Below are 26,036 nucleotides of genomic sequence, written 5' to 3' on the forward strand. Positions count from 1 at the left end.
CGGTGGGGTGACAAAACCTCGTATCTCAAAAATCACGAATTTTCAGGAGAGGGAAAAAACATTCCTGTTTCAACAAATTACGTGCTGTGATAACGTTCTTTCTTTTTAAAAGTGGAATATTTCTTAATTTTCAAATATCATTATTGAAATATCATAAAATGGTTATTTTGATTCTTGAAATTGAGTTACGAGGTTTTGACTTTTATCGAAATTGAGATACGAGTTTTTTACCTTTTATTCAAATTGAGATACGAGCTCTTAGTTTCAACTCTGAATGAGTTACGAGGATTTTGCTGAGTCGTTGTTATGATAATCGATGTTCATGGTGATTATGAAGATTATTGCAATCTTGTCAACATTCTAATATCAATTTTCTCCTTTACACGGTTCATCTGTAACTTCAAAACAGAACCATCGTTCACACGCCCATCTCCCAAAACAGAGACATTGACGGCACATATCCATAGTGGAAAAAAAAAAACATTATAGATGAAATTAATGATTGCATTAATGATTATTGTTCAGACAAAACAAATGAGATATTCACAATTTATCATTTAAATCGCCAGATAAATTCTATTTCATTCAATTCAATCCAAAATCCAAGCAACGCATTCCCAACATATCAAAATGGATTTGTTTAGAATCCTTGAAAATTCATAGTCTTAGAACATCGATTCAATGTTAAATAGAATCTGAAATTATTAATCGAATTAATTTAAATTCAATGCATTTTATTGTTCAGAGGGGTGGTTCATCAAGTTTTATCGTCGCTGACAAGTTGTCTTTCGCTGATGGTTACCACAGTAACTGTTAGTGACCAGTATTTTCAGCCAATCAAAATGAAGGATTTCACTAAAATTGTCAGTGATGACAACTTGTCAGCACCGACAAACTTTAATGAAACACCCACAGATATATTCCTGTTCTTCGAAGAAGGTATCAAAGTGATCAGCAAAAACATGATCATTTTTGGAGTCACAAATTTGCTAACAGAATCAAACCGAATGTGATCGCAACAACAGAGTTTGTCTAATGTATCGGCAAACTGTACATCACTTTATGAATGAAATGCAGTATCATTGTCTATGCTCTATTTATACATCACGCCTGTTCTATGTCATTGAGTTTGAGACGGTTGTCCGGCATCATTATCAGAAGAGGAACTATCCCCATCACTGACATCTTTTACGTCTGGTGCGTAATCTTCATCAGAGTTGTCGAGATCTGCTGCTTCTGAACTTGTGTCTTCTGAAACCGAAATAGATATACCATTCACCTAAAGGTTTACCCGTGTATTTTTTTTTTTTTTTTTGGGGGGGGGGGAGGGGCGGCGATTCACATGCTACAGCAGCGGGACAGGGTATTTTGTTATACAAAGCTAAATAGTTTGTGTTATGTTTTTAAGTCGTCTAGGCAAGGCCAGCGGTAGTGCCCAAGTTTAAATGCATGTATGTCAATGTCGTTTGACAGTGGATTTCTTTTATACAAATTGAGTTGCCGAGCAACTGTTGATCAAGGCTGAAATAGGAACACATCAGCAAGTACCGGGGGGGGGGGTGAATCCACTTGAAAAATATTTGTATTTACTGATAATTGTTCTGGAATACATGTTCGCTATAATAAAAGGCACTATGAATGACGAAAATATGCGTGAGAGAGAGACACTTATTTTATTTAAATGGATAATTATGTGACACAAATCTGACTGTTCCCTCTCAACAGCTATTCTTGGTAAAAATTTTATGTCATCTATTGTGTTTTAAAATGCAATGGGGAAGGAATCGAGTATAAAGATGAATACCCGTAAAAATATCTACAAATGCTTCTTTAATAGAGTTGGACTCGAGTGATAAGATTAAAAATGCCATGCCTCTGAATGTTGAACACTGACACGGACCCAACAGCCGCATATTATTGTGGTTTAAGTTTTTTGTTTTTCATTAGTCATCGTGAATATTATTTTGTTAGACACACAGGGGCATTGTTTATAGTTATATTTTTTTCTTTAATTTTAGAAGACCTGTTCATTGTAGGCGAATGTGGGAATGTGGATGGAAAGCATTCATAATTAAAAACAACATGTATAACAAAAATGCCTTCTTCTACATAATAAAAGTTAACCAGAGGGAAATTAGAATTATTTATCTATTTAAAGTTTAAGTCAAAACAATCACACATGCAATATCTTTTAAAAACTTCAAATATCTCAGTATGAAATAGTGAAACTAAGTAGGAGGGGTAGGGAGGTTGTAGAATATGACTTGACTTCAATGTCTGTACATGTATCTATTATAAAGACATTATACATCCTCTCAATTTTAGTTTTACACATAATGGAACTTCTCTTAGATAAAAGAGACAGTACACACAAAGGACTAAAAGGGGAAATATGATTTATTGATATTTTTAAACAATATGTAAGACAGTAGTGCTAAGTATTAAATAGACAAATTAAATACATTTATAGAGAAACAGTACCCGGGGAAAACAGCTGTGGAAGATGAAAATGCGGCTCACGTAAGTTTCCATTGAGTGGAAAAAAGTCTTTTGAAAAGAAAAATGAATTTTCCCCCAGCCTGCTACTGCTAGGAAAGTAAACTTAATGTGGAGTATTGAATGAAGAGTATTTTGATGCAGTTTCGATCTGGTTGTTTGCCGTGTGAAAGCATCTCGAGAATGTATAAATTAAAACGTTTCACATTGAATTGCTGAAATTTTGCAGAGTTTGAAGTTAAATCATTACCAATTTGTGTTTGCCATTCAGCAAATATTATTCATTACACACCCGTGGCTGTTTATTTGTGTTGGTACTTTGCCAAAATAGTGATCTATTTTCAAATTCATGTTCCCCTATTCTCAACAGCTTTGTTGTGTACCCGTATTTCATCTTCATTGCGATAATACAGTATTTCAATGCACAGTTTCAAAGTGAATTGACCTACTGCCAGTATTCCTGCTTACCTTTAAAAAGGAAAAAACAAAGACAGAATCATCCATTCCAATTATTTTTTTTTTTTACTTTCCATTGTTCCAATTCTCACCAAATGTTGACCTCCCTTGAATAATGTCAAGGAACACCTCTTGGGCCTTCAAATTGGTTACAGCTCGTTATTCCGAAGGTTCGTTATTCCGAAGGCTTTTTATTCCTAAGATTCGTTATTCCGAAGGCTTTTTATTCATAAGATTCGTTATTCCGAAGGTTCATTGTTCCGAATTTCATTTTCGGATTAACCGATCTTCGGAATAACGAACCTTCGGAATAACGCCAAAAATTTTTAGATTAACGAACCCCTTTTCATTTTCGGATTAACGAACCTCTAGGTATAGGGAATTTGCGTGTTTCGGATTAACGACCCTTCGGAACAACGAACCTTCGGAATAGCGAACCTTCGGAATAACGAACAGCACCCTTCAAATGACGGGCGTCATCATCGGAGTCCTCCTAGGAGTCCTGTTGTGATTCTTCTGTGTCCATTGGAATGATTGGTTCCTGGGTTCTTTCGACTTTAGCTTGTTCATTTTCTTGTCTTTTTGTTTGTTTCTTACTAAGCTCAAGAATTTGCCACCCTCGCGTGAGTTTATGCATTTTCCTGCAAGTGAGTAAATGGGATAGGTTGACAAAATGAATATCCTAAGCGTAGAAAACAAGGGAAGGGCATCCCATTCCCCCTACCTGGCACCTTTGCTCTCCCCCACCCTCCCTCCCCCCCCCCCAAAAAAAAAAATAGAAATAAACAAATACATAAATGTTGATGGAAGAATTAGGGCAAATTTCCAAGTGTTCGGTAAATGTATAAACTCGGAAAGAAAACCGACCACAATTTTGTCAGATCTTACCGATCTTATTTTCTCATTTCTTATTAAAATTTTTTCTCATTTTTTTATGTGTATGAGGATTTGGCCGTCAATTATTTTTGTCTAAGTACTAAAAACACAAATAACGTTAAAGCATTACTAAAATGTAGAACCGATTTCGGCAACTATATAGTCAACCATTATCCCCTCCCCCCCCCCCCCCACTTCCGCGAGGTGTTCAGGGCAGATGGAGTTTGGACAGAACTGTGATTAACGGATCCAAAAGTAATGCGTGCACTCCCCCCCCCCCCCACCAAAACAAATAAAGCATTACAGATCTAACTAGTATTAATGATAATAATAGAAGCGGTCCCGTGCACGTAAAAGTTATGAATATAGACCTTCTTGAATGTTACGTTTAACCCGTCATCGTCTAACTTTAGACCGAAATATGGTCAGGTGCTTGTCACAGTGATGGGTAGATCAAAATGCGGTCTAGTACAACCATTATCAGTAAGATGTGCTCAATTTCTGAATCTAACTTGATTATTTTATGCAAAAAAAAGTTATTTAGACCTAGAGTCTATCACTAAATTAAAATATTGTACCCAAAGTGATAGTAGAATTAATTTATAAATGTCAGAGCATGGCTCCAATCATGGGTACCCGAAGTGTAACATATTGGGTTCAAGAATTAAGTTCTTGGAATGAAACTGATTCTCTCCATACAATCTTCCTTACACCCTGTATTACTCACACCCAATTTTAAGAGCTGTTTCATGGGCAGTGCACATGTAATCAAACATCAAAACATCAAGTGTCTTTGTTCATAACTCCATGTCCATTTCCTTTTTTTTTTTTGATTCATTTATGGAAGCAGTTTCAGCAAAATATTAAGTGATATATTAGTTGATAATTGCTATGGATATCATCATATACCAGAAATTCAGGGATTTGCATCTTCACCAAAGCATAGTGATTGAATCCATTATGGATAATAGTTATGAATTTAAGATTTTGTGACCTGTGCTGAAGAAATTTAGCAAACATCCCTGAATTGATGTCATATCCCCATTAACAACATTTCAATAATCATTCTTATTCGTTTTCACTATAAGAATTTGCTGTTGTCAAAAAAGAGTATGTTCATAACTGTAGGACACTAATGATGGTTATTTCAAAGAAACAGATTACTCTTATGCATCAAAACTTACAAGAAACTAGTTAAGACTAAAGAATGACTTAAAATCAAATTAATTTTACAAGATTAATTTCACGATAAATGTTTTAATTTTATGAAGTTGTCGTCATGTTCATAAGTGTTGGACGTGGTGTCCAGGTTATGAACATAAGGAAGAGATGAAAGGAAGTACAATATGTAGTATACAACGCATAAAATCATTAGTAGTTTGTGTTTTTATACTGAAAAAGACAGAATAGTTTAGAATTGTTAGGAAATAGCTTCATAACTTTGACATTGATATTGAATAAAAACCGAATCTTACGTTCATAACTCTTTTGTTCATAACCATGTCCACCTTCGTAATTGATGAAAAATTAAAAAAAAAAAAGATGTAAATGCTTATATGAAGTAATATTTTCATATATATTTTATGAAAGCAATCCCTGGTGATACAAAAGTTCAGAAAATGATTTTCCATTACTTCAGAATAGGGCTGTATTATGTTCATAACTGTGGACACTTAAAATTCAAGTGATGTTGCAGGTGATAGTGTATTTTTAATATCAGAGAAATGGGGAATAAAAACCTTTTTAATTGTTGGGCTGTTACTCTGATCTCTTTTGAATGCTATATTACAAAACAGCTATTGCAACATCAACTGCAATTGTGTGATTTATTTATATATGTTTGGTGGACACCAAACGTTATGAACAAAACCCTAAATATTAATATATCCATATATTTTTATTTAAAGAGCACATGACATGCTCTCAATATAAAAAATTTTGCACTATACTACTTATTTCATTTATCCAATGTCCAACAAAAGCACAATCCTTCCTTTTGATGATGGGCATGAAATTGTGCTGTTTTTAATGTTACGTAGAAAAAGCCCCCCCAAAAAACTGCATTTTTAATCTAAAAATGGCTGTAAATACAAAAATATTATTCTTAATAATACGAAACTAGTCTTACAGCTTCCTTGGCTTTATTTTGTTACATCTTTATTAGAAAATAGCACCTTGGTGCGGTCAGCAAAATTCTATGGATGTAAACATTGCAGGATGAAGGGTACCCATGATCACAGCCATGCACATATAGATCTAGACTAATAAAAGTAATATAAATTGACATTAGAATAATTACAAAGATTACATAGTCATAGAAAATACAAAGTCAAAGATGAACTCTATGCTGGGACGATAATCAATGTATGATAGTCTAGCTTTATTACACATGCAGCTAGGACCGACAAGCTTGAAACGATCAGCTTAGAAAGGTCTAGATTTACATGCTACTCAAGTTCTACGCCTTACTTACTAACTTAGGCTTAGCTAACCCGATATTTAATAATAACAAGAGCTTCATGTACGAAAATATGCTAAAAGATAGCCAGCCCTAACAGGGTAGACGTACAGGCCATACTTGAAAGTCTTTGTCTTGGCACGTACCTGTATGCCAAAGATTGGTAGATCTACTAACTTACATAGAATAAGTTTGACCGTATACTAGTTTTAGAATAATTCAAGTTAGATTTACATTTAGATCTAGTCAGATCTAACTGTTAGGTCTCTATATTAAACTAACGATCAATGTCCTAAGAAAGCATCAAATTACCTAATTTACTGTAAGTTAGACTAGACCTACTAAAACCAAATTAAGTTATGAGTCATTACATCTGAACTCTCTAATTTCTAACAAGGTTTTGACCAGCCTGACATAAAGTTCGAGTTCAACTGTTCCCCGAACATAAAACCCAAATCAGGAACACTCATGACTCAAAACACTCACACACACACACATACACACACACGTACACGCACACACACACAGACACACGCACAGAGCGACACACCGATCACAGTTAATTTACTCTCACAGCCTACACAGGCAGGACTGACTTTTCCTACCTTTATGAATAATATTAAAAAGTTAAATCTAATTTCATAATGTTATAATGATATTTTACAATGACACAGTGTAACTAGCTCGGCACTATTAAAGTTCAGCTAACCTCCCTTACATAATTAATTATGAAACACAGTATAAGAAAAGTAATTTAAGATTTGGTAGTTTTTTTGGTACCTTGGTTCGTGATGGCTGTTGCGTCTTCCTTCCTATAAACTGTTCAATGGGAGAGCACAGAAATCGATATGACATCGACTTCCAATTCCATAAAATGATAAATAAGAAAGCGCGCGCAAAAATATTTCGCGCGAAATGTACGAGATACGCGTTTTGTCAATGTTCATTTGGAATCACGGCAGGTAATAATATCGCGTAACTCGATGAACGAAATTTGCAATTGAGATACGAGGTATTATCAGCGCATATTTTGCAGTTCCTATTTGCATAAACCTTGTAACCCAATATGGGTCGAAGTTGGTGTGGAGATACGAGGTTTTGTGAGTGCAGATTTTGGAGACATAGGGAGAAGGATTTGCGTATCTTAAGTTACGAGGTTTTGTCAGTGCAACTTCGACGTGGGTTGAAATTACGAGGTTTAGTTTCAAGACGTTTTTGAAAAAACAAAGGCAGAATGGCGTTCCATAGGTTTATCAGATGGTGCGGTAGGCCATTAGGTACAAAATTATGCAAAAAACTCAAAATCTCAAAAAATTGAGATACGAGGTTTTGTCACCCCACCGACGATATCATAAATCGCAGTACAAGACAACATGCATTGCGTTGCATAGTCCCTTTAAGTGTTTGCCGGCAGTTGGTTGATTGTGTGTGTGCTCTTACCCGTGGTGAAAAACGAGGACACACACACGAACTTTACATTTTAACTGAGGACACACAGAGAACCGATGACGTCCTCGGTTCGCAGACCATTCCAAACGGTCTGCTTTTGCATGTAGGGGTACATGTTTGTACATGTCTGGTAATATACAAATGAGTCCTCGCTTGACAAGAGTCCTATACACACAGGTCCTCGGTTATGTAGTAAAATTCTTGTGGATAAAACAGGTCCTCGGTTTCCACCATAGACGCGTATGTGCGTGTGTGTGTGTGTGTGTGTGCGTGTGTGAGTTCATGTGACCACTTCTAGGCCAAAACAGAGGGAATTTACAAGACAAGAAAAAACAAGGAAACAAAATGACAGGAAGATTTCACTATTAATTCTTTTGAATAGGAGGATGCTAGATAATTATTTCATCATATCTAAAAATCATTATTTGTTTATACAGCTGAAATTATCAGTCCGTATTACTTAAAGGGATTGTACAGTTTTGGTTGAGACCTAATTTCAGGTTTCTCATATCTTTTGGTGAGATAATGAGAAACCTCTTATGAAATATGAAAGAGCATGTAATTCCATGAGGAATTCAACATTTATTTGATGAAAATTGGTTTTGAAATAGCTGACATATCCCTAAAGAGCGATTCTAATAAAGTGTGGGACCCACACTTTATTACTATCGCTTTGTTTTACTTTGTTTTTGGATGTTTCAGTCATTCCAAACCCGATTTTCATCAAATAAACTTTGAATTCCTCTTTAAAATGGTATGCTCTGTACTATATCATAAGTGTTTTTTTGGTATCTCGCAAAAAGTTAAAAGCCCAATTCTCATCTTCACCAATACTGTACCATCCCTTTAAACGTAACTTGTACATAAGATACTTTCATGACTTTTTTGTATCCACTCTCACACACATTCACACACACACACACACACACACACACACACACACACACGCTATGATTACTTTCAACACACTATGATTACTTTCAATGTTCAGCTGTGTATTGGTATACCTTTTGATTACCCAGGCACCTATATACTGGGGGGGGGGGGATGATAACGGAGCAAAAATTGAATTGACAAAACGCAAGCCGACACACATTTAGAAATAAAGGGGCTCATCCCACGAAAAGAAAAAGTAAAGAGATACTTGAAGCCTTGTTTAAACAGGTGTATCTGAATGGATAAATGAGTGAGGGGGAGACATTTACAGTAAAATGTATATCAGATGTTCGTATACAAAGTATTTGCGTTCACCATTCACTTGCAACATTCATTTTCTTTTTTTGTATCCATTATGCTTCGTAGGAATGTAAACGTCGGGAAAGCGACAATACGTCGCCAACGCCAATGGAAAAAAAAAAGCACTTGGCACACGTTTGAACATCACACACTGAAAAAAAATACCTTTGCAAAAAGACGAATATCAATGGTTTCATGCTATTATTGAAAATACCTGAGTGATGTAGATGTACATTCTTGGGTTGTGACACACTCTAGATAAGACAAATTATGTTTCCGAGACGAGAATATCATATACCTGGTACTATATAGCACGATTCATATCAGTGAATTGTTGGATGTTTCAATTGATCACGCCGCTACTGCATATTCGTTATCTAAGGCATGTAAGATCAGAAAACTAAAGGCCTTTTATACTCGCAACATAATTCTAAGAAATGTTTTATATGCAATACATACACATAAATACACATATAAAATGTGGATATATGATTACGTATACTAATGAATATAATTATACATACAAGTGCAGTATGTAGGTACCTATATGTTTGTATATACATTTTGGGGGCATGGATATAAATATATAAATACTTACATAATGTACATATACATAAACATGTACAAAATGCGCTGAGAGTGCGTATGAACACATTATATTTGCCCAAAACCTTGACATTAAAAATCAACTTGGGATGAATTGATCGATGATGTAATGCAAATCTTCACAGTGAGAACAACTAATTAAAACTGGATATAGCAGAAAGAAAGAAAAGGGCAAGAAAGGTGGAATTTTCATCGTCCACTGTGGGCAAATGTTGACCACAAATTCATGCTGAATAATCATTTTATAAGCAAAGGTTTGTAGGTAAGCACTGGAACTTCTCACATTATTTGAATTCACCTTGCAAGAATTCGCTCTTGACATCCATACAAATAACCCGAGAGTATGATTGCGGCGATGCACAGCTCGTATGGACTTCCAAGAGTGCCTAGGTGCTGGCGTGTGCCATTTAGCAAACACGGGATCAAGAAGACCTTCGGCGAAACCATTCATTCTTTCATTTTATCGGGTTCAGTTACTTCGTTTTGCTTTGTTTGGGTTTTCCTATTTTTGGCTACTTTCGGAGGCCTCATTGAATACAAGCAATAGTGTTTGTATAGGAAATTATGTGTAAACGAAATCAATAAAGTTGTCGCAGGCCTGCCTCGGATTATTATAGGTAATTGAGAGATAGTCACGCATCCTGTAATATATCAATTAGCAGGAGGATGTACAGTGGCGAGAAAAAAACGAAAGCACTTCACGCGTAAGGTGCGAGGTGTCAATAATGATAAACAGCATGAGTTTGATAATGGCAGATCAAAACTTGGCTGTATGATAAGAGTAGCGGCTAAACAGCGCTGTGGACAATGAAATTATTATGGAGAAGAGAACCGCTGTATATATCGTTGATCCTACACTGTATATACTGTTAAAAAAAATTTCAATTTGGACTTGGGGGATTTTCACTTGAAATCTGCTCAAATAATTTGTTGTATTTACAAATTATTGTAAATAGATTATATTAGAACATGATCATGATTTAATTAGATATGAAAAGAATCTATTCAAGATATGATCAGATTGTGAATATAAACCTTGTAGGTCCCCATCTGAAAGTCATTAACATTCAAAATTGATCAGTTTTTTGGGGGTTGGCAACAATATAGGCGTGGGATAAATGCATGGTGAAGTACTGTAGTTGAGGTTCGCACAAAGAAATCCTGGAAATATTTAACACCAGACAACGTATGGAAAGTGTAGACTACATACTGTCTATACTATCAAGGCTTTTAATTTTGTGTCATTATTATATTGAGCATTATTACAGAAACATGTGGTATACAGTGCAAATCTGATGATAGTAAAGAATATAAATTACATAGAGTAGGGAGTATAAAGACTGAATTTTAATGGTTTGGGGACTATAGGACATTTTGGAAAATAATGTATATACTCTAAAGACAGTCAAGACAAGATCATGTTAAGGCTTTTATTTCTTTCAATTCACATTCTACATGCACTCCATGCACACATAATCACATCAAATTCAGATATTTTGCAACAATCAGCCAAATGAAATTATGGATCTCATCATAAAGTAACTTAGGTTGGAGATGTTCAAGAGATTTTCTGGCTGGAATTTTGTTTCCTCTCGAGTCTTTTCCATGGCTAAAAATCAAATTAAGATTTTAGTCCAGTATTCCCGCCATATATTTGTGTACCCTTCAAGGACTTTTAAAGAGCCATGATGTAGTCGCTCCCTCAAAGGCATATATTATTCATAACGTCATTCACTTGATACATTGAACAGGTAAAAATTCTTACATAAAAAAGTCATGGGAATGTCCATATTTGAATTACAAACTCACGAGGATTTTGGAGGTGTGGTTATGTCTTACTATATGCCTTTCCTGGTCCGCTAAAGTCTTCGCTCATCTGGTATATTTATATCTATTTTAATCTATACCAAAACAGCTTGATATCTTTGTAACCTTATATTTTGCAGCTTAATTCTCCACCCCCCCCCTCTCCCTCTCTTTGGCGTCCTAAAACTTTACGAACTACAGCGAAAAGAAACTTCAATCGCAATAACGTCAACTGCGCAAATTAATACTGGCGGAAGTAATCAAATTATAGAGGCGATAATTTGAGTAAAATGCGATGCATTAATAAAACAGGTCATGGTTACTGTCATTTTTCGTATATCATTGTCATCCTCGATGATCAAAGGTCGTACATCCACAGGCAGAGAGGACGTTCTGTTTTAAAGAGTATCGAAGCATGTCGAATTAGATTGGTTGAAACAATTACTTACAAGAGCCCCCGTTCACCCCCTTTTGTCTCATCCGCAGCACCAAATCTTCGATCATCGGAGCAGAGCGCCAGTTATCACACTTTTATAATAGGATTTCATTTGACGCTTCTTGTCAAATTCTGTGTGCAAAAGTCAAATAGGCAGAGATGTTTCTCTCTCTCTCTCTCTCTCTTCCTCTCTCTCACTCCTTGTGTGTGTGTGTGTGTGTGTGTGGGTGTGTGTGTGTGTGAGTAGAATGCGTGCGTTGGTGCGTTGATGACCTTGGAGAGTGTATCATGTTGGGAAAAAAAACACGTTATAATAATATTATGACCAACCTCTCCCCTCCCCTTTTTAAGCAGAGTAACGTGAGTCTCACGTGAAAGTTACAAGGAAAGGGAAAATGAGCTGTGAAAACTGGCAAAAAAGAAAATACTCTACAAGAAAAGTATAGTGACGCAAACTTTCATTTATTGTTTAGAAAGGAAGTAATGAATGGTTACGTGCTAAATAAGATAAAGTGGCATGAGAATACGTACGAGTGAGATTATTACTGCTATACCAATTTGGCGCGTGCAAGCCTCACACGTTCTACCAGGCTGTATGCCGCTGCCGTTTGTTTGCAATACTGGTCTGGGAATAAGCTCTTTCTAGTAATCCATACTGTATGGGAACACAATAGTACTGATATGTATGTTGGCCACTCATCATTAACCATTCCCACATGATAAAGTCGCTCTGGTCGCAATGGGCAGTTTAGGAGCAAGATGATTATCAAGTATATCATGTATGCTGAGTCCAGTTAGGCCTATGGAGTTTTCTTCTTTCAATTTGCATTGATTTGATTTATTTTTGCTTTTCAAAACACTCGATTTGGCACTGGTAAATAGAAATAATTATGACTAGAATTTGCCTAATGAGTGTGCCAAATTTGAGGCTAATCGGATCATTCCCTCATTGCTTTACAAATGGCAGGTGTTTGACAGCGATCGCCATAGAGAAAGTCACGTCTCTGCAGGCTCACTATCGGCGGTGGTGATTGCAAGTAATACTTTATGACACTTCATTAAATGAAAATAAAAAGTACAGAGGTACTAAGCACTTTCTGAAAAGTCATTCCAGAGATTAAGCATTCTGATTTAGCTCCCATCATAAGCTATGTGGTCCAACTCTTTAAAAAATGGACAAATTACATGATGGACATGTTATTTGAACTTATAGTTTATAGCTAACTGATTAAGGTATCAAATCAATTTGGAGACTCGTGTGGTAAACAAGCGATTAGTGCTAACATGTTTTGTTTTACATCGCGAAGAATCCAGGCGGGAGGTTGATGAACTCTAAAATACTGCCCACTGCACTTCACATGTTGAAGTTGACTATTCATTCTTTCGCAATAGGTGTGAGGAATTGATTTCATTCTGATGATATATTTTCCCATGAATAGACTCCACTGATAGGAAAAAAAAAAAAAGATGCCTTGTATCGAAGATGAAACAAACAGAGACAAGTCAATGATTAGTATTCAAACTTTCGGAATGTCTGATCAGCACATTTGAACACGAGATTTTGTTGAATTATCTTTCCAGATTTCCTTCATTCATTTCAATTAAAGTTTTCAAGTCATAATAACAGCAGTTACAAATTTCAAAATATATTCATCTTAATACGTCTTTAATAAGATTAGATCATGGAAAAGGAACACGAGAGACTTTTCAGAAATCATCCCTTACAATAATTTTTACGTTTAAACGATTATCAAACAAATTCACATGAAACTATGAGAAATGTGGATGAACGACATAAGGTTAGGAGAAAGGAATTAAAAGGAGGACACATTGCATAGGTCCTATAACAATATAAATGGAGAGAAGTCGTGGTACATTTCATCAAAACGAATATTTTGTAAAGCCTTTTAAAATGGTTTAATAGAGGCAGAATATTTTGAGCTCTATAAGTGTTATAATCATGAATAGAGCAATTCAGAGTGAAGTCACAATAATAATGGTTATGGTGATAGTGATGATGGTGATAGTGATGATGATGATAGTAGTAGTAGTAGTAATCATAATAATAATGGTCATGGTAATGATAATGATGATAATATGAAGAATTTCAAGAATTTCAAATTTCAAATTTCAATCACATTTTTTTTTATTCTGACCGCTTCACACCAAGCAATGCCAATGCACATCTTAGCCAATACAGTTAACAAGAGTACGATCGATTGAAACAATTATGAAATAGTTAAGGAAGAGTATTGTGACGAAACATGAAAATTGCACTCTCAAGAGAATTAAGATCTTGAACGGGTAAAATTTTGTTGTGAAAAGCAAAAGTTTACGAGGGGCGGAGTCAGATATCAATTCAAGCAAATGCTACGTTTCTGTTACAAGTATGAATCAGGTATGAATGCCTTCATTATTTATCTTTGATGTGAGGCCCTAAACGATGCTACAATGTTGGATGAAACAAATGGATAATATAACTTTTTTTTTTTGGTTCTTTTCGGGTGGGTGGGGGGGGGGAGTGTAGTTTATAGAAAACCTCAGAACTGCTAGATAATACGATTATGGTTGAACATTAATGATGGACATAGTTGTTCCACGACATCTTGTTATCTACTGCATATAGAAAATAACAAAATCTAGTGCTATTAATTCTTTTATAGTGCCTTGTCCAAGTTCAAATTATTGTCAATTTTGGTTTTTGTAAAACATAAGTAATTATTTTTGTCAATGTTTTGAATTAATTTATTTGTTTTAAATTAATTCGTTTGATACAAGGTGAACGTTAACTTATGAAGTGAAGCATCAGGATCTGAACCTTTATGAATAAAGCAGTTCTGTCATGTAATATAATATGAAATAATATCTTACCTGAAATATATATGTTGGATATCGTAAATCATTGCTAAAATAGAAAAGAAAAGATCCAAGAAAAGACCCTATAGAGTGGTACTACGCATTCATACCTTTAATATTAGATGGGACTCCGTTTAATCAATGTAATTCAATTATCATTTATTTCCATTCAGTAAAAGGGAGAAGCAAAATGAAACAATTCATATATATACGAGTTGTTGGTTCATGGATATGAACAAAGTCAAGTTGAGCTCAATTACAGACTAAAAAAAAATACAGTACTCCGCTCAAGGCCGCCATGTTTGCTTCAACCTCATTCTCAGTCGACCTCTGCTTGCAGAATGGAAAAATAATGAATTAATGAAGACAGTGTAAATGATGCATTATTTGACATTGAACGAGGTAGAATCAATCATTTTAGACAAATTAGAATTTGTTATAAAATGTCTCCGACTTACCCAAGAGAAGAGAATCCACGTCGTTGCTTTGATTGCTGTATCGTGGGTTCCCCTCCATTCCCATTTCACACTTCTTTAACAATTCACTCCGAGCATTCACACCCCGATACATTAAATCACCTATACAAGCAGAGGTCAGCTTAACTTAACTTAATTATGTAATTTCTTCAATGGTATAGCATATTGTGCAAAAAGCAGACATATTTTTTTCTTTTATGTTCTTTATTGGTACATATTCTTTCATAATAACAATGATAATAATAATACATACATACATACATACATACATACAATTTCTATTGCGCCGTAAAAGAAGAAGATGAAAAAGAAGACATGAAAATCTGTCTTCAAAACGCACTGTTAACATGGTTAAAACAAGTAGGATTTTAGATTAATCCTAAAAGATGTTATGGAGCTTGAGTTTTTCAACTCACGTGGTATTGGTACATATAGCATAAACACTAACTGGCAGGCACAGACAGACACACACACACACACATGCGTAAGTGATTGGGCTAAAATTAGAGCATTATTGCATATAACAAGCATGCATGCTGTTTCAGGCACTTTCGCCATCATAAAAACCAAGAAGGAATGATTAATACAATATTGTAGCAACACTTAATCTGTACGGGGTGTGTTGCGTGTATTAAAGCAGTACGCTAGTGGAGACATCCCTGACAATCAGAACTCTTCTTACAATTTGAAAACCTGTCCGATATCCTTTCCAACACAGCCACAGAATCGATGCATGCAACTGGACTCCCCAAGACTGAAATGTATTCAGCATCAACAGGTGAATTCAATGGATGATTACTTGATAATAAGTGAAAAGTATCCGCTCACTAGCATTCGAATACAGTGACCCGCCTATTAAATCAATAAAAACGAAGAACTGTGCGCAGAAGGTACTCAGCGATGTTTCAGTATCTGGGTATGTGTTTGCCTGGGTTCGTCCAGTGTTCGTGGTATTTGATATCGACAAGGCTGGCTTACTATAGTAATGAGTTAACGCTGGCTTACATATTTTTTTTTTCCTCTCTCTCCATGAGGATCTATTGAGGCTACAATCCTAGAGATATACACTAAGAACATCTCCATGCGATCAACTGTTCATCATTCTGTTCTTTGTCATGTACTACCGAAGAGCTTCAAATACAGCGCATGAATCCCAAGATTCATTTGCCAGATTTTGGCAAGTTTCTGCCTGTCAAGTGCAACCTTTGTTAGAAGTAGCAATCCCACGATATTTGCATATGTGGGTTGACTTTTTTTCTTCTTCTTTTGTAGGTGTTAAAAAAAATAAAACGACACTGCCTACTTTATTGGGGATAAATTATAAAGGGTATAAAATTCACCCCCCCCCCCAAAAAAAAAAAAAAATGATAATGATAATAATAAATAAATGCAGCACCAAACCAAACGCTGAAATTCAACTTAGAAGGGCCCGCTCACAATCGGTATCAACCCTTTTACACGTCAGTGAACAATCAGTGTGATGATTTCTACCCTCGGCTCCTTCCCCCCTGAAACCCACCCCCCCCCCCCCCCTTCACCAGCCACAGATTCAGGCCAAATAAGACTTTGGATATAATGACGGATATACGTATCACATCTACATCGTGAACGTACCGAGAGAGATTGACATGTAGACCAAAGCGTCAATCTTCAGATACTGCATGCTTTCACAAATGACTATCGCACATATTCAGCCTAACTTTATATGTCAATACATTTCTCTTAAATTTTTTCCGGTTGCAGTTATCAATTTTGGAGAGAGAGAAAAAAAAATATCACACGCTCTATTTCGCCTCCTTTTCTGGTATATATCAAGTTATCAGGAGTAATGATAAATGATGAACATCCATATCGAAAGGAAGAACATAATTGTACTTTGGATATGACGGATATATCACATCTACATCGTGAACATATGAGGGATATTGACATGTAGACCAAAGCAACAATCTTCAGATACTACATGCTTTCAAAATGACTCTAGCACATATCCAGCCTGACTTTATACGCCAACACGTTTCTCTTAATTCATCTCTTTATATTTTCCGGTTGCAGCTATCAATTTTAAAGAAAATGAAAGATATCACACGCTCTATTTCGCCTCCTTTTCTGCTATATATCAAGTTATCGGGAGTAATGATAGATAATGAACATCCATATCGAAATGGAGAACATAGTTGTAATTTATCTTCTCGCATGCAGCTGAGAATTTATCGGTGTGATGCATTCTCTAGCTTTGTCTGCAGCTGATCTCCTCATTTTCATGACCTAGAATGCAAAGAATGCTCCAACACATCCAGCACGTGACCATTAATACGAATTCACTATACCCATGCCTTGATCGCAAAACACGTGTCAGTAAGATCAACCCCAATGACTACAGTTCCTCGTTACCTTGGCAACGGGGTTGTAGTGACCAATGAGATATGAGCATATATAGTGCATTCGTTGCTATGTTAAGTGACATTACAACTTTGCGTGAAATCAAATATCTTTATGATGTAGAGTCCTGGCGTTAATTTCGGTCAGGGTCGTGAGACGACGTGAAATAAGTCACTTGAGTCATTCGAGCTCATATCCAAGTGTAATTAAACGCTATATGAGATTATAAAATGGGTTCAAGAATGTAGCCAATTGGAAGCGCTGAAATGAGTCACGTGTGCTTGTATTAATTTCTCACTAACATCCACGGCCGACGTCACAATGTTTGCACTAGCAGTGCGCACTCAATCAGTTGTTACAAGTGCGTCGCGCGCTACTATACGCGCTGTCAATCCTGTAAATATGGTAAACGACTTCTAGTTCGGGCTGCCGGCCGGCCTTTCTTGTGTGCATAACATGTGTGGCCCGGCGTACGTATATTCTTATACGTACAGTACTTTCCGAGTGCGACGTGTTTACTGGGACGAGCATCTTCGGACATCTTGATCCACAAAGGTACGTGAAAAATGTTGTTAGTTTTCGACCCATTTTATAAAACAAATGATGCACAGGATTATTACGTGGCGTTAGTGGAGACGCAGCTCAGTCGAGGGTATTTACAATTGTGAAACATGCACGAGGCGAACTCTATCCTGTGCATCATTTGTAAATTATAAAATGGGTTCAAGAATGTAGCCAATTGGAAGCGCTGAAATAAGTCACGTGTGCTTGTGTTAATTTCTCACTAACATCCGGATCCACGGCCGACGTCACAATGTTTGCACTAGCAGTGCGCACTCAATCAGTTGTTACAAGTGCGTCGCGCGCTACTATACGCGCTGTCAATCCTGTAAACAACTTCTAGTTCGGGCTGCCGGCCGGCCTTTCTTGTGTGCATAACATGTGTGGCGTACGTATACTGTTATACGTACAGTACTTATATGTGCCGGATTTCCGAGTGCGACGTGTTTGGAACGAACATCTTCGGACATCTTGATCCACAAAGGTACGTGAAAAATGTTGTTAGTTTTCGACCCATTTTATAAAACAAATGATGCACAGGATTATTTCGTGGCGTTAGTGGAGACGCAGCTCACTCTCGGGTATTTACAATTCACAATTGTAAATACCCTCGAGTGCGCTACGCCTCCACTAACGCACTCTATCCTGTGCATCATTTGTATACTAATAAATCTGTAAACATACACGCATGCGCAGAGCAATAAGGACTGGAATAGTCCGTATTGTGTCTCGCTGAAGAGCATCACGTGAAAGTCACGCAGACAGACAAGGGCAAGGGAATGTCATTTTCGGGCATCTATACAGTAATCAAAATGATTGTATTCTACCTGTAATTGTTCGCGACAATAAAAGCAAACCACAATCAATATGCTGCCTCTCTTTTCATTTCTGAATCCCCCCCCCCCCTTTCTCTCTCTAACTTCCGTCATTTCTGCGGGCACAGGTTTATATTAAGCACCTATGAAAAGTTAATGACGTTACGGTTTGACTATATTTTTTTTTTCTGGGGTGAGAAAGTAATTTTGCCACTGATTAACCTACTCATCTACTGCAGAAAGTGAAGGACGTGTACAGTCGTAAAGTCCAGCATACTAAAGAGCAAGGAAAATAAGACAAAAGAAAGCGACGCGACCGAGAACGAAGATCGGTTCGTATTATACACGCTGAATAATGCACAATTGTGTCTATTGATCTCGCTGTTCATAACATTATACATTATTGAGTCTCTCTATTCTTTGGGGTTTTGTTTTGTTTTGTCTTCGGGTTTTTTTTTTTTTTTTTTTTGAAAATGTGATAGCCGGACAGACTATAGACAACACAAATTGTATGCTGTCTGGTAAAGATTTTTTTTTTCATTCACTTTTTTTTTCTTTACCAAAAAATAAACCTCTGCCATAAACTCACGATGGCATTAATAGGGCCTATTGCGCATTACAAAGTAGTTTATTTTAATGCTACTGCATGCAGTAAATAAAGCATTATTTCATAGAGTGTTCTTGTGAACCCTTCCTTTTGGCTTAAGGCATAGAAAAAATGATAAAAGGTCATCATATCCCATTATAGGGCTCGGGGAGGGGTAGGGAGTCATCCAACAGGCCCGACAACCTCAAGTCATACGGCCCACGTTCAAAAAGGTACATGACACAAACAGCCAACGAGTAATACAGCTCATGAGCTCGACACTGCGCAGAAAAGGCCCATCAGCTCGACACTAGGCAAATAAGGCCCATGAGCTCGACTATGTAGGCAAATAACACAGAATAAGGCCAACCAGTTGGACACGAAAAGGCCCATGATCTACGGAGGTAAACAAAGAAAGTAGTACAACTCGGTGACTTCAGAATCACCTGAATAAGGCGACCCTATCGATTTTTGTTTAAATTAAATTGGGATGACGTGAGCTCTTGACACCGAAACAGTCACTGATTTTTATGAAAGATTTCAAGTAATAACGATCAGTGACGTTTTCCATCGTTTGCTGTTGTTGTTGTGATGAAACTCCTGAGAAAGAAAGAAAATCTGTTACAATATCGATATTCGGTCGCTTTTTGCCTTTCCCAACCTCAGGTAGTCACATTTCTCAACCTGCTCTACCAGTTCTTCGACTCGTGCATCGAGAAGTACGACGTCTACAAGGTCGAGACCATCGGTGACGCCTACATGGTGGTCAGCGGCGTGCCCGTCCGAAACGGGGACAAGCATGCAGCGGAGATCGCCTCCCTGGCTCTCGACATGATCCAGGGAGTCCACACATTCAGAATACCACACCTTAGTGAAGAACGCATTCTTCTCCGGATTGGCGCCCACACAGGTATTAAAATCCCCTGTATGGGGGCGTATAATACAGTGCACTCCCGTATAACGAACACGGTTACAACGAAGTCAAAATTGAGGCCGCAACATTATCCGCACTACATGTTTTTTATTGTTTGTTTGTTCGGTTACAAAGAAATTTCGATATGACGAAAGAAAACTGCTGGTTCCGAGGACTTCGTTGTAACGGGACTCCAGTGTATCGCAAATGTTTGTAAACCGCGATGTCTCCTTCAACAACAATAACAACAACAACAACAACAACAACAACTGCGATGGTCAATATTTGTAACATAGTTACTGTGGCCCTCAAAACTTCCAGTATACTAATCTATTGTTAACCTTTGATATCATTTTGTACATTGCTCTTTAAGAGCAAAAAGATGAGGTCGAAAATTGAGGAGTGTGATTTACTATAGTTGAAAGTTATGTTGCATGGTGACCAAAAATAATTAAATGAAAAGGTGGAATGGATACAAGAGATGCTGTCTCGAGGAAAAACAATCCTATCCCCCACAGCCCCACGCCCTTATGCGAACGAGATCTTTTTAAGTAACTTATGCCAAATGAAGTTGTACTTTGGACACGTTAGAACTTCATTTTCATTTTCTTTCTTTGCGTTTTTCTTTCTCATTTTAGGACCATGTGCAGCCGGGGTGGTTGGCTCCAAGATGCCCCGCTACTGTCTCTTTGGGGATACGGTAAACACCGCCTCGCGCATGGAATCTCATGGCTTTCGTAAGTTTCTTCTGCCATTTATCGTAACGAATGTCTTGCAATGTTCCTCCTACACTGCCCTAGGCGCTATTTCATGCACCAAAATGGACCTTACGCGCTCTGTGTGAAGTTCATTCATGAAAAGAAAGTTACATAACGACCCCTCGTCTGAATTCTGCAATTAAAACCTCACCCCTTTTATCACATATACGCTTTATCATTACTTCGATCAAAATTATTCGATATTTGTGGAAGGATTTTTTTTTTTTTTTGTAATTACCACACATGATGTGATTATTTACGGTATAATTCTCATTCAATGGTGTCGTCATTCTAGCATTATCCATATAATTATTGAATTTCCCATTTGTAAACTGGGAAATCAAACAAATGTTTGTCAATTTAATTCAATTCCATTCAATTCATTTCAATTCAGTTATTTTTTATTTGTCATTAAACAAAGCCAAAAATCAAACAAATTCCACCTTAAATCTAAAGACGTATATTATGAATACATTTGTGTATTAGCAGATTTTACATGTTATCGTTACATATCTCACCAAGGAAGTTTCAAAAAGACTTGAAAGTCTTTAGTCTTCATTGAATTTTGAGGTATAATGGGATTTTCTTTAAAAAAAGAAAGGAGCACGTGTCCGTCAGAGCAATGGCTCATACAATAATGTTCAAATAAGAAGTATTATTTAGGATTGAAGGAGTTGCAGATACTACATAATTTTTATCAACAAAAACAATTCTTATGAATTATGAATAAATTAACGGAAGACAATTTAATAATAAGAAGAATATGAAATATCTATTCATCAAAACAAACAAACAAACATATAAATCAACTTAGAATACACATAATCTACTACAAATGCATATCTAATTGTCGTTGTACACGATGTCACAGCTCTTCGCAAAAACATAAAGCAATCAAAGGTTTCATGACTTTGTGATATTTTGTTCGATTTTATTGGAACTTCCGAACTATCATTTGTGCAATTTCATTCTACTTAACCACAATATGCAATACTGAAACCAACCGACCAATGTGGGCTAGATGTAGTGTTTCTCTCGGCGTCAAAATAGAGGTGTAGAGTTTTTAGAAAGCTTCTTTTCAAATGATTACATCTTCTTTTCACTTGACCTTTTAAACACTGTCCTTACAGCCATGAAGATCCATATCAGTGAAGAGTGTAAGTCTATTCTAGACGTAATCGGCGGCTTCCACACCGAACCAAGGGGTGTCATTGATGTGAAGGTAAGGCAACTTTTTTATGTCATCACATTCGTTTGATCCACATAATGGAATGGTTACATTTCGTTATTGCGAGGTTCGTTAATTCGAAAACGAAATAATGCTGGTATTTCCGAAGCTTCGGAAGGTTCACTAATTTTGTATTCATCATCTTTTCATTTTCGGATTAACGCGCCTTTGGAGTAACGCCACAAATGTTCGTATTAACAAACATTTATGAGTACAGGTATATGACAGGGAAAATGTGTGTTTTGGGATAGCAATTTCGGTCTAACGACTGACGAACATCACCCAATGGGAATCATAATTTCCTTTAGTCACTTCCACGAGTTGAAAGCAATACTGTGCATAGACAGATACAATTAATCATCATTCACACATGAATACCCAAGCACACACAACACATGAAATCCAAATAAACTTGCACTCACATGTCCGCCGAAATGTGCGTGTAAATATTTCGTTTATTTGTTTGTTGTTAGATTTGATGCTGCTTTGGCGATCATTCAGTGAATTCGTGACTAATCTTATAATGCTCACAGTACGACTTTGCGTCATATTTCTATTCGTGGTTTACAATAGAGAAAGTAGTCGAGTTATGTGATGAAAAGGGGAAATTACCTTCTCTTTATAGATTTATCACCTAAAGGCCAATATAATGTCATTTAAGATACGTGATAATGTATTTTAGAATCATTATAAAAGCAATTTATTGGGCACCACGGATGTACCCATATTCTCTGTACACAGACACAGACAGACAGACACACAAACACACACGTAAAGTGCATATACTCTATATAAAATATGCATAAACATTATTATACTGTATGTATATTATATGAATATGAATATAGAGGATAGTGAGAAATATACAGGTAGATCCAATTCCTTCTGCTCTTTACATTCATCGGTACTCTGCAAACACAGTAGCCACTGGCTTTTAAATATTTACAAAACAACAAGAGCGATGCTGCCCAGTTCTTGGGTTTGTGTTTAAAGTGGGTCACTTTTCACGGACACCCACCTGTTTGCTGATTTGGACAGACATGACAGACAATGTTATCACCGATATATACTACGCATGATTATGTAGAAAGAAAATGATATGTACGATTCATTTTCAAATAACCATGCATTTTTCTCAAACACACAGGGCAAAGGATTGATGTTCACTCATTGGCTTGTCGGAAGGGAGTCAGACTCGGTCGGAAAGGAGTCGGACCCAGTCGGACGAATATCGTGTCCAGATTTGAACGGCGCGTAGGAACTACTGAGTATTGTGTGCGGCAAACACAGAGAGAGAGAGAGAGAGAACCGCAGACGATAACGGGTGCTCTCTTGAGAGAACTGTAGATGTCACGTGACTAATGCGTCTCCACGTTCAAAATATTTAGAATGCGGTAGGTCTTGTTTGCGTGCAGCTGGATGAAACAGAATAAGGTTTCTTCCTTGGTAGTGCGGAAAACATTGTTTAAAACTGAAATAAATTCATGAGGAGCCGCTTTTTACAATCACGTTGTTGCCATCATGATATTGAGAGTAGTAGGAGTTATGTGTTATCTTTTTCGTTGTTTTTTTTATTGTTGTTATCCCTTTACTGAGCACATCACCCATACAGCATCGAGCTAATGATATAATGTTAACATGATGGTATGTTGATATGCTGATATAGCAATTTAAAATGCAATGTATTTTTACAACACGTTTCAGCTTTTATTTTCATCGCTGAAGTCGCAAGCTCTGTCTTCAAAGGTATCACTTGTTATTCCATGGCCAGAGTGTATGTTTTCGTACCGGACATCATTTCCTAATTAGTATGAAGGAAGTAAAAACATCAGGACTTATTGCCATGCACCAACAAAACCTCCCGGAGCAAATGCCAAGACTTGAGCTTATGACAGTTGACATGCAGCCAAAAATAATCGCGACATGTCACACCATTCTTGCAATCTTTCCTCTAGTATCCCGGTGTTGTCATGCACCAACAAAACCATGCCATGCATCGACAAAACTATCCGGAGCAAACACCAAGATTTATGACCCTTCTTATACGAGAGCTAAGAATGATCACAACCTGTCATGTGGTCACGCCAATATTGTTTCAACAAACTCTTGTTACCCGGAATGGTAGCACTTCATTCTCCTCCCTGAATAATGCCCATTAGTGATGTTGTTATTGTTTTCCGTCACATCTACACAAAAATGTGCAGATTTCTCACCTACGCAGATACAACCATGGAAAGCCAAAATCTCATTTTTTTTCATCTTGCTGGAAACTCGGGAAAGTATAGTTCTGTATTTCGATATTCATTTTCATGTATCCCACAAAGAAAAAAAAAAAGGAGTGATATAAATTCTCTAAGTACTTGCCCAAATTGTTGACATCTTGAACATCGAAACTATACACGTGCATTGCCACTCCTGAAATTGACAATTACGCGAAGTCTGTTTTGACTAAAAAGATAACCATCTTTATAGCTTTCCAGAAACCAAATTGAACTTGTTCGATGACATGGTTTCCCCTATTCTCCGAAGGACTTTGACACGTTCTGCCTCCAAGGAGCGACAGAATTAATCAATCGTGAAGAGAATTGCTTCTCACAAATCCATCGAAGTTGATATTTGCCGGAAATGACTTTCTACAAATGCCAAAAGATGATCGATCATCTGAACAAAACAAAAAAGCGACAAAAATCCTTCATGCCGATAATCGTAGGTGTTTGAATAAAAGTTGGCAGTACTTTAGGTGATTTTCTTCCTTTATGGATCTCATTGGGTATATACAGACTGCTAACATCTTCTTTTTGATATATCAGATAAGAAACCCTTAAATATTATCGCGAATGTACAGTAGATGCCCTCACTCTGCCAGTTCACTTCATGCATGGCTTGGTTGAGAGATGTAGAAAATTCGAAGCAGCGGCACCGGGGTGCAGTATACGTTTTACCGGACGGAGGTATTAAATGCCAAACATCCATTTCAACGCTTCTGCCGTGCAGCTATCCCCTCGATACAACTCTTTGCCATGTTTGTTGTCATCCTAACGGATACCTTATCATCTCGGATGGCTTGCGAATCTCTCGTAACCTGCGACCTTCACTTTCTGCTGATGCAAACTGTGTCAATCTGAATTGTAGCCGCGGAAATAAAACCTTTCATATCCGGTACATGTTTCTATTATAGAACAGGGAGGTGAGACTGTTCTCCCTGATTGTATATAGAATAAGCATGCAGTGAAAGTGCGTCACCACTCACCGAATCTTTAGCTGTTGCTTATTTAGCGTGAGGTTCTTTTTATTTCTGATTTTATTTGTTGTTGTGTTCATGGTGATCATCGTCTTTCGATGTTTCTGCCATTGCAGACTTTCATCCTCCAAAAAGAGGCGCAGCATTATGATATCATTCAAACTTAGAAGCGCCGCCAGTTCCAGTGATGTATATATGTGATGTACATAATTTGATTATCCTTGACTGAGTTTAAACTTTATTTGTGCTGTGGTAGCTAAAGAAGAGGGAAAACTGCACGCATCGAGTTCACTTGGGGTTAAATGTCAACGAATTATATAGTTCAATGAAATCAAGAAATCATTCACTGCCATTTTTGTTGCTTTTATTTACAATGATGATGATTCATTGTATTTATGGTC

At 36.8% G+C, this 26,036-nt stretch overlaps 1 protein-coding gene across 1 annotated transcript in view; it reads left to right on the top strand.

Annotated features, from left to right (window-relative positions):
• LOC140238739 (uncharacterized) overlaps positions 1 to 23,652 on the top strand; it is a 30,687-nt gene extending 7,035 nt beyond the window's left edge. The window contains exons 2-5 of the mRNA XM_072318634.1: positions 20,162 to 20,405; positions 21,047 to 21,145; positions 22,297 to 22,388; positions 23,542 to 23,652. Coding sequence (XP_072174735.1) covers positions 20,162 to 20,405; positions 21,047 to 21,145; positions 22,297 to 22,388; positions 23,542 to 23,652 — 546 coding nt within the window. The remainder of the gene's footprint in view (positions 1 to 20,161; positions 20,406 to 21,046; positions 21,146 to 22,296; positions 22,389 to 23,541) is intronic.
• Positions 23,653 to 26,036: the final 2,384 nt, after the last annotated feature.

The sequence above is a fragment of the Diadema setosum genome, chromosome 15 (genome assembly GCF_964275005.1).
Source record: "Diadema setosum chromosome 15, eeDiaSeto1, whole genome shotgun sequence".
NCBI lineage: Eukaryota > Metazoa > Echinodermata > Echinoidea > Diadematoida > Diadematidae > Diadema > Diadema setosum.